The 10,378-nt window shown below is 48.2% G+C and overlaps 1 protein-coding gene across 1 annotated transcript in view; it reads right to left on the bottom strand.

The window, feature by feature from the left end:
• Nucleotides 1-1,770: 1,770 nt before the first annotated feature.
• Ptgfrn (prostaglandin F2 receptor inhibitor) overlaps nucleotides 1,771-10,378 on the bottom strand; it is a 73,022-nt gene continuing 64,414 nt past the window's right edge. The window contains exons 8-9 of the mRNA XM_027940316.2: nucleotides 6,781-7,086; nucleotides 1,771-5,283 (exon numbers count right to left, since the gene is read on the bottom strand). Of these exons, the coding sequence (XP_027796117.1) occupies nucleotides 5,117-5,283; nucleotides 6,781-7,086 (473 nt within the window). The 3' untranslated portion in view covers nucleotides 1,771-5,116. The remainder of the gene's footprint in view (nucleotides 5,284-6,780; nucleotides 7,087-10,378) is intronic.

The raw sequence follows: 10,378 nt of genomic DNA, 5'->3' as shown, positions 1-10,378 counted from the left end.
CATGTCATTTTATCTAGCTTTTCGGTGCTTTAACATCTGAAGTTTTGCTTCTTCTGGAGAGACCGTCCCTCCTGGGGCTAGCCGATTACTAAGAGGGTAAAGGACTCAACAGAGAACTTGCCTTTGCTATGCAAACCAACCAATCCAGAGCTCACACCCGCCACCTTCTCTATCACACTCAGGACCCTGATCCTCGCGCCTTAATCACCCCAAGGTCATGTCCCAGACAGGGACAGTTCCTATGTCCCAGAACATGCTGAAATCATTCAACTTAGCCAATCCTAAGTCTGCTTACTTGGATTTTCCAGTTTCTTCCTGGGAAAAGAACCACAAAGGCTCTCATCTGCTTTTCCTTCTAATTAATCGACCTTATTGCTCCTCTATTGCTTCCCCAGGTGTCCCCCAACCCTCCGCAGTGTGGCATGCCTCCTGATCTGTTGGCCCTGCCATACCAAATAATAAAATCTTAAGAGTGGGCCAGGCACACTGGCCTGCAGGTTAAAGGCAATGGGAGTGGCTTTCATTTGAGAACTTCTGCTGCAGCCCCCTTCGGGGTGACTCAGACTGTGACCACATCCACAAGATACTGGGCACCTTGTAAGAATCCCAGTGCTAGTTATTATCACAACTTGGTACTGGGGCCACAGTGTTGAACGGTCCCAATCCTCAAGACACTCTCAGACCACCAGACCATTTGGTGAGGGGATCCTCATTTAGCCTGGAAGGGCAGGAAAAGGCTCCCTGGGGCTGGAAGCCGCCCAGATTAGACAGGTGGAAAGAGGTTTCCAGGCCAGCAAGTGGGAGGTGCCAAGGCCACTGTGGCAGGTGCCTGTGCTTAAAGGCCCAGGCACATGGTAGGTGTACAAGTTAAGTTTTTGCTTTTCATTTAAGTTGAGGAAGGAATGGGTTTAGTAGTCGGGTTAATAGGGTAGGGCATTGCCAAAGGCCAGCTCTGACTGCATCAGGGTTTTGACACGAGCGGATCCTCCTGGTTCACTGACAAGCGGGTAATGACAGGTCATTCTCGACAGCAGACCGTTGAACTGTGTGTTTATGAAGTCTGAGTACCTCCTCCAGGACTGGAACAAGGCCAGTCATGGGGCAGTGAGTGACTAGAACACACACCCAGCCCTTGAATAACTCACAGCACGAGGTGGGCCCAGAGCAGGACACAAAAGACACAGGGAACACAAGAGGGGCCAACAGGAGAGTCGGCAGGCAAGGCCAGCCCAGTGCGGTGGCCAGCCCAGTGTGGCCTGCCTGGAAGTGGAGCTCTCAGCACTGGCTCCTGCCCAGGTCTGCTGAAGCCAGTGGTCTGGGGAAGAGGACTGTTTGTACACTGCGGAGGTCAGTACCTTATGGCCCTGTTTGGCTGCAGACTGCATTGTGACTCAGAAAAACCTCTGTGCTCCAGTCACAATATGGTCACAGAGCTTTGGTGTTTGTTTCCTCATCTGCAGAGAGGAACAATATCTAACTTCTCTTTCCTAAAAGGAGGCCTATAAGGTCATGAGAATTCACCAGAAGACCAAGAGACCTTCCCTAAGTAACAGGATCCTTGCCCATAACGTTCTGATTGGCGGGAACCTCAACACGGACCCTATGAGATCCAGTTCTTTTCTTCTAGTTTGTGAAAATCCATAATGTTTTGTAGGGTTCAAAGAGATCACAAAGTGCTAAGGTTGCAACTGGGATTCAGCCACAAACAGATAACAGAGGCTAACATCAAGTTCCTCACACAACTTCAATTTAAATTAAACTTCCTTTAATGAAATAAAAAACAAATGGTTCATTGCATAATATTTGTGGTCACAGTATAAAACAATACAATTAGTTCATATAACATTGGATATGGACAAAAATACACAAGACCCTTTCTTTTTTTCTACTGAAAATTCTGCAGATCCTTATGTGCCACACTAAAAAAAGAAAGTCAACCTTGTTCTCCTAGTGATCTGCACATGTTTTTATCACTGAGAATTTGGTCAAACAGCGGAGGAGAACTTACCCAAATCCCAGTTCCCTTCTTCCTCTGTTGTCATCGGTGAAGCTAAAAAAAAGTTTTCTGAAAGTAGCAAGTTGTGTAGTATTGCTTATTGTTCCTGCCAAAAAAGGCTCAGTCTTTGGCTCACAGATGTCAGTGACAATATCATGGCTGCAGGCAGTCTGCAAAGCAGGAGGCAAGAGCCCCCAGGGAAAGAGACAGAGGTTTGGGCAGGAGGGAGCCACGTGGCTAGGAGGGGGGACACACAAACACACACACACATACACACATAAATACATTTCTAAATTAAGATTTAATCCAGCTGGTGAGTCAGAGTTCCACCGTCCCATGAAAAAATCTGAAAAGTTGTTTAGGAAGCCAGAGTTTTGCGTTTTTCTCTTTTTAAAAAAGTGAGACGTGTCTGTAAACATCATAAAGTAAACAATTTAAAAGCAATTTTGAGGCTTCTATCTGAACATCGTTCAGGCTCTTTGGGGGAATATTTTTGTGATTAGGAAAAAAAAACAAAAACAAAACAAAACACCCAACCTTCTCTAAAGTTGCTTTAAGAAGTGCAATTTCATCCGCGGGAGGCCTGGCCAGGTTCCTTCTTTGCTCATACAGTACCGCTGGCAGGAGCCTCTCCCAGAAGAGCACTTTGTGACATGGGAGCCCTATTTGGTACCAGAGTGTATCTCACACTTTGAAAAGGACACACATCCCAGGCAAGTTTACATCCCTGGAAGGAACCAGCAATGTCTTGGAATTTCTCGCCCCTCGCCCAGCCCCCAGGTGACTTGTGGTTAGGCTGGCCCAATGGACATGGGGGAAGGGGGAAGGCCAGTGCCTTCATGACTCAGCCTTGAACCTTGACATCAGTTTGAAAGGGAAAGGTATGATCTGTGACCACACGTCCCTTTTATTACCACTAAGTGCCTGGTGTGACCTGGTCCCTGGTTTTACACACACCTGGGGGCCACCTGGTCTTGTCCAAAGCTAAGTGTCCCATCTCCTACTAAGAAGAGCCGTGGCTGCAACAATGAATCTTCCTATGGTAACTGCAAGGGCCCTGGGGCACTAGCTGTTACTACTACAGCACCAATTTATCGTTGTTCTCCCTTAATTCCTGCTTGTACAATCACCCGTGTCCCTCCTTCTCTGAAATAGCACAGTTGGGAAATGACATTGAGAAAATACCCGAATCTAGAGCCATCAAGGCTTCTTCTTCTTCCTCTCTCTCTCTCCCATTTGGGTGGGGCGTACCTGCTCCCAGTCTTCCCACCATGGGGTCCAGGCCTGGGACGGCCGTGCTGCAACCATGACATGACCTACAGCGTGTGTCATAGGGGCGGTCCACGTGGTGCACAGAACAAAAAGCAAAAACTGGGTGGAAATCTGCTTCCAGGGGCAACTTGGTGATAAGCAAGCACTTCAGAACCAATCAAGAGCAAAAGAGAGGGGAAGGAGAGCTGGTGAGCTGGGAGGAGCTCAGTCACCCGGCCCACAGTGACAAAGAGCTGCACATGAATGGCCATCATTTTGTATTACTTTATTGCTCAAAACAAACGAATCTTTTTTTTTTTTTTCTTTCCCCCTTTGGAAGACAGAGCAGTGTTAGAGCCTTCAGAGCCAGGATAAAAGCACAGAGGATTGCAATTAGGGCATGAGTCACCAGTGAGCCTCAGAAAACCCCACTGGAAGCTTCTGGAAGGCCAGTGCCGTGCAGGGGGCCAGACACTTCAGGGAGCCAAGGCTCAGAGGGGTGCACTATTAATGAAGAAGTCAGGGACCCGGAAGATCTCTTTCTGTCGGCTGTCCTACCCCTGATGGAAGCAGTCAGGCAAAGCGACTGCTCTCAATCCTACTTTACAGGCTGTTCACATGACAGTAAATTGCCGGGTTTCCTCCGTGTTCCTAATAGGAAAGCAAACATACCACAAAGTATACCCTTTCTCACTGACCCCCTGCAGGGGATCTTAAAAAGTCCTGAAGGACCGTAAAGGTCATTGAAAGCGCACGGCTCCTCTGGGCAATTTCAGATTCCTTGCAGTCAGTCAGTCTTCAAGCAGCAATTTGCCTTCATGTGAAGGAGCCCAAGTGGGGTGTGAAGGACATGGCATGTCTGTGGGTCCCTGTAGGCCCCCTGGTGGCCCACGCCTTTGCCTCTCAGGAAGGGCAGAAGCGGGGGATGGAGGGGCTTCCACGGCCCAGCACAGCCCTGGCGCCCTGGCCCTCCTGGCTCGGGCCGTGTGAATCGAACTTCCTAGGATCCCTGGAGGCACAGAGGCCTCACAACTATTGGCAAAAGCGTCTGTCCCTCTCCTTGTCCCCAACCTTCTCTTCCTCGCAGACTTTCTGACTGCCCTGGACAGAGGTGGCTGTGTATTTTTTCTTCATATTCATTCTTAAGGCTAAGGTGGCAAGATAAGGTGCTCGGTGGAAAGCCAAATTCAGATTCCAGGGCTGCCATTTCAGCACGCTCACAGAAAGCAAATACAAAAGAAATGGAAGAGGGGCAGAGAAGGACAAAAAGAAAAAAAATGCACTTGGGCTCAAAGAGAAGTGACATACTCCAAGTTTAGATTTCAAATGTAGTCTACGCCCTGGAAAATGGGGCATGGGTTAGAGTAGGAAAAGCCACAGATCAGCTGTGGGCACAGGCCTGTGGCATCTCTAGGCTGGGGTCGAGGGTCACAGCAGCTGTCCTCATGGGAGCCCCCACCGAGGACCCGGGCGCCCAGGTGGCAGGCACATTCTCGCCCAAGGTAAAGAACTCTGAATGCCATCACCCCTTCCTCACCGCAGCCCCTCGCCACAAAAGCGATCGACACACACAAGTCGGAGGATCGATAAGCCAGTAGGAGAAAAAAAATTAGACAAAGGTTAACCGTTAAAAAACTGCAGTTGGGAAAACACACACTCAATTGTTATATATCAGAAAGTGCCGTGGGAAGGAGAGCCGTGTGCTGGTAGACAGGTCCGCGCTCAGAACTTGACATGCAGGAGAGAGAGCGAGCGCCAAGTCCCACCTGAGATTAGAGAGGACTGGTCTTAGTGTAACACACTTGGTTTTAAAATCTCACTGTCCTCTTCTCACCCCCACTGTCCCTCTGTCACTCCCAGTCCGGCTGTCTAGTCCATCTCCATTGACATGAGCCGGCGGCGCTCCCGCCGCGTCTCCTGCACCTCCTTCTTGCAGCACCAGTGGGAGCTGCAGTACCCGATGAGGCAGGACAGGAGCCCGATGACCGTGGACAGACCCACGCCGATCAGCAGAGGATACTTGAAGGCATTCAGCACTGGCAGGGAGAGATCAAAAGGGGAAGCCGTTAGTGCTGCCAGGGAGGCCCCTGGGGACTACTGCCGCCCTGTCTGCCCCACTCAGCGGGCTTTCCCTGAGGGATCAGATGTCATAAATCCAGCACCCAGCACGGTGCTCACACGGGAGCAGCTCAACCACGTTAGTTGGAAAAAATGCACAAATATCTCCCCACACCCAGTTCTGGGGGAGGGGATTGTGTTATAGGAAAAAAAAAAAAAAGATTCCATTCAATGCTTCTGAATGTCAGCTGGCTTTTTGGGGTTTTGGCAGGAGATTGATTTTTAAAAGTCAGTATAAGGGCAACGCACGTTCAGCAGCAGATGCGTCCTTAAAAAAAAAAAAACTGTGCATAAATCAATTCCATGCATCAAATAACTGAAGTGTACTAAGGGAGCTATTTTAAGTAACACTATAGTAAATTATCTAGCAAAGTGAATAATCACTCCCCTCCTTGTTTGGTAAATCTGGGTTTTTCATGTGGAGTTACTTCAAACGAGGAATATCTACGATGCAAATATGGTATAGATGACAGAAGTTTTAGATATGCACAAGCTGAGATTTTAGATATGCACTGCTGAGATTGCACCCCGGAAGCCCCAACTCTCCTCCTTGCTAGATGCCGTGAATGGATACCACTACTGGACGAAGTGCCTTACCTTTGGTGTGGTTTGGTTTTCACAAGAGCCTCATGAGAGATTACAAGAGAGGAAAAGGATCAGGAAGGCTAATGATTTTGGAAGAGCTGGAGTTCCCAGGTCCATCTCCCCAAACAGAAATCTCACTAGGGAGACACTCCCAAGGCTTCTCCTGGTCCGTGGAGGCACTCAAACTTTAACTCTCTCCACAGTGTTACTCCTTTTGACATTTACTTTCGGAAGCTTTTTGCAGGGGAAACATACTTCTTGGGAACAACTGCCCTGGCATGCTCGGGGGATGCAGGTCTGACTGTGGAGTAGGTTGACTCTGGGGTGGGGAGGCTGGGAATCGCCCTCCTACCTCGGGGCTTTGTGAAGTCACCGTGTGCCTATGATACCAGGGGGGGCTTCCCTTTTCCAAGAAGCACAGCAATGGGAGGGCAAGTAGGGCAGCACGGGCACCCCAGCTACAGCTTCACCTGGAGACCGGGACCCTCCCTCTCAGTGCCGCCCTCTGCTGCTGCCCCGCAGAATCCATGCCAACCTCAGGGCCTAGTAGTTTCCACAGAATTTATGGCAAAGCCTTGAAAATCTTTCCAATGAATCTTGAAAACCATTTCGTGCTGGTGCCACCAGCAAGGGGCAGCGAAGCTGGGAACTGGCAAGGGCTGCCTGTGCTTTCTGGCTGTAGGCCCAGGCCAGGCCTAGAGAGAAAGCAGGCTGGACACGTTACGGCACAGTCGTCAAACCCTGGAAGCCTGGATTCTGTCAGCTGTGGCATGGAACAGAGAGAGGACATTCCCCAAACACAGAGAGAAAGGTCTGTGTGTCACTCTTACCATCCATCTTCACAGTTATAAAGATGGGCTTGGAGTGGATCTCTGCCTCTCTCTGCCAGGAACCTGTTGGTGACTTCACCCACGGAGTCACGGAACAATAGTAGTTGCCAAAGTCCTGGTCCTCAGAGCCATGTACTTGCAGTAAGAATTCCAGCACACTCACGCGCTCCAGGCTGAGGTCACTCTTCCAGTCCCTTCGGGCGGTGGTCACAATCCCCTTCCGATCCAGGGAGGACAGGAGGACAGGAGCCTTGTCCAAGCCAAAGGAGTGTACAGCAAACCAGGACACATCAAAGGCCATGTCATCTGTGGATCACCAAGCCAAAACCCTGGGATCAGCGCAGTGAGCAGAACTAATGCAAGTAGCCCCCACGTATATGACGCTTATCACAGGCCTGCTCGGCTCCACACAGCCTCACAGCAGCCCTGTGATAAAGGTACCACTGTATTTGCCCTCTATACAGAGACCACCTTGTTCAAGGTCACACAGCCAGAGGGAGCAGCATGTGCAGCTCAACCCAGGGAATCCAGCCCCAGGGTCCAGCCTCTTACCCATCCTGCTGCTGCCACCCAGCCTAAGGAATCCCAAGGAATCCCGGGAAGATGAGTCAAAGTGCTTCCCAGAGACAGTAAAGGATGTAAAGCTGGTATGCAGTGACATCACGCTCTGTCTCTTAAAGAAAGCAGGGTCCTTTGGCACTTCAGGCAGAAGAATACAAGAGTGAGAAGACACTAAAGTCATAAAGAACAAAATGTACACAAAATGAACGGCACAAAATTTAGAGTTGTAAACTGTTTAGATTTTATTGTTCACTGTGTTTTTTTTTTCTTCTTCTTCTTCCTCTTTGTAGAAGTACTTAAGTTCAAAACAAGAGGAAAAAGATGTCAAGCTGAGAAAATTGAACACAGTTTAGCAGTCCCAGGGAGTAATGCTGCTGGATTGTAGAGTACTCTGCAAAATTAAGGCTCTAACAGCCTCCAATAAATTAATACAGGCATAAGAGAAAGAAGACATTGGCACAGTGGTAATTGTCAGAGAATGTGAAAACCAAGCACATGTTCTAAAACCCCTGACCTCTTCCTCTTGACTGAAATCAACTAATATCAGTTGGGTGAGTTCTGAGGTCATCCAGCAGCCAAGTAAGGACCATAAGCCACAAACATCATTCCATCTTAAATCCACTTGACAAGACGTTTATATAAAATGTTAAAGAGGGTAGTTTTTGCTGAACAAAATGTAACATTCATTCATTTAGTAAAAGTACACTAATAACTTCGAAAAGTATAGTATAAAGCAAATAAGTGATGTTCAGATGATTACACATTTAAAAAGACTGTAAATCAAACTAAAAGCCAGAATTTCTACATAATCATCCAAATGATAATTCCTTTCTGATTCCCTCTGAAAACACAATATCTCCTTTTTTGTCCCCAAGGAGCCACTGTAGTACTTGATGATAAGATTTTGTTCCCAGAGTGTGAAGTTGTCTCTATTCAACAAGACCAGTTCTGCAGGGGTCGAGTGGGTACCATGAGCTGCCTCCTACCCTCACAGCGTCAGGGGCCCAACAAGCAACCGAGTCAGACTCACAATTCAGTGGAAACTTTAACCAATGCCGCTGTCACTTCCATGTGCTGGGTGGATACCAGCAGCAGCAGAAGACACAGCCGTGTTCCCGTTGCTTGTGCCCAGACTCTAGCTCCTGATTGCTCACTGCACTTTGCAGGGTGGGCTACCTGGGCTAGAATCTGGGCACCCGCACTCACTAGCCATGTGATCTGTACAGATGCTGCTGGTGCCCTGAGCTCCTGCTTCCATAGGTGTTAGATGCTGAGCACTTGTACCAGACAACAGCTGACCACTGCAGGATTATAAAAGTCCAGTCCCTTGGCTCCAGGTGGCAATAATCTGGTCCCTTACAAGAGCACCGGTGGGGGTAGACTTGTTCTGAATTCACATCTCCACTGCCTTCTTCCCTATTTATTCTACCTGGATCCCCTCCCTTCTGGCAGTATTCTCCCGAGAGTGCTCCCTCAATGAATCACTGCATGCCTATCTCAGCTTTGCTTCTGGGAGGGCCTGAGCTGAGACACCGTTCCAGAAGGGCTGTGCTCTGCTGCCCCCTCCCCACCTTGGCACAGGAGTGCCTTGGCTCTCAGCCCACTTATGCAACCGTCCTTTCCCAACAGGAATTCCCTTGCAAGCCATAGGATGCATGAAAAAATACTAAATTACAACTTGTGTTTAATTATTCAGAATCCTCCACCTACATAGTCCAAGAGTGCAAAGTTCTGAAAAATTGTGACCTGCGAGATATCAGATACATATAGCTTTTGCAATTACACTGGAGGAAAAGATTTTTATATTAAATCTACAACTGGTGACCCTTTTCATTTACCAACAAAGAACATTTAAAAAAAAAATTTTTGTGTGTGTGTATTATACATGAGCTTTAAGGGTAAAAATGGCATCTCAGCAAAGTCGAGCCTACTCATTTAAGGCCTAGGCCCCTCCTTTCTTACCCCCATGAAAAGAACTAACCAAATCCATTGGTTTCCTTTTCTCACAAATGTAATCTCACAGTACCCACAGACATCTTTTTCCTACCTCTAAAGCTCATCCATATTCAGCTTTCCTAAGAGAGCCAGTGTTGACATCAATCAGTAAACTACAGCCTTCAGGTCAAATCCAGTCCACACCTGTTTTTAAATACAGTTCCGCTGGAACACAGCCATGCCCATTTGTTTACATTCTCATCTACAGCCGCCTTCCTGCTATGGCGGCAGAGTTGAGGAGCTGCTGCAGAGACCATCTGGCCCACAGAGCCAAAAATACTTCTTACTGGGTCATTTACAGAAAATCCCGAACTAGTTACCACCTGAACCTTCAACTGGAGGTCCTGCAGGAGCCAGACATCCACCTGGATGGTGGCGGCCACCCAAACCTCTGCTCCCAGATGCCAGAAGGGCCCGGTGCCCAGCCCAGGGTGCCCACTCTGGCTTCACTCCCTTTGCATTATTAGCATAGCCCCTTCATACAGAAAGAAACCTGATTCTTGGTCCCCCCAGAACCACATTTCCAGCTGTCTCCACACAGAAATGTGAGCACCCTGCATAATTTGGACTTCTCAAGGTGCAAATCTGCCCCAAACCAGGGCTCTGCTTGTGATAGGAGGGGGAACGACAATTGATGTCCAGGGTCAAAGTGGGTAGAGGAGATAAGGGCAGCCCTTAGTAAGATGCTTCTTCACGAAGTCTTTGGGAAAAGGCAGAGGTAGGTACAACCATGCTCAGCAACAGAGATACCCTGCATTTAAGGTTCTTTCAGGCCCTAAGGATCCAGATGCAAGAGTGGGGCCAAGGATAAAAGGTGTGAAATGAATGGATCCCACAGCTGTTAAGCATCCTGTTGGCAATGCTAATATTTTCTGTGCAGAAAAGTATTATAAAAATTTCCTAAAAATTCTATAATAGCACTGCCTGGTCACTTGCTACTATTCTCTTATTCTTTTGTATTTCTTCATAGCATTAATGGCTCTCATTTTGCCTCTGTCCTTAACAAGGTTGCAAGTTCCAAGGAGAAAGACTTTGAATATTT

The sequence above is a fragment of the Marmota flaviventris genome, chromosome 10 (assembly GCF_047511675.1).
Source record: "Marmota flaviventris isolate mMarFla1 chromosome 10, mMarFla1.hap1, whole genome shotgun sequence".
Taxonomy (NCBI): Eukaryota; Metazoa; Chordata; class Mammalia; order Rodentia; family Sciuridae; genus Marmota; species Marmota flaviventris.
Note: the sequence above shows the minus strand (reverse complement) of the source record. Positions and strands in the feature narration are given on the sequence as shown.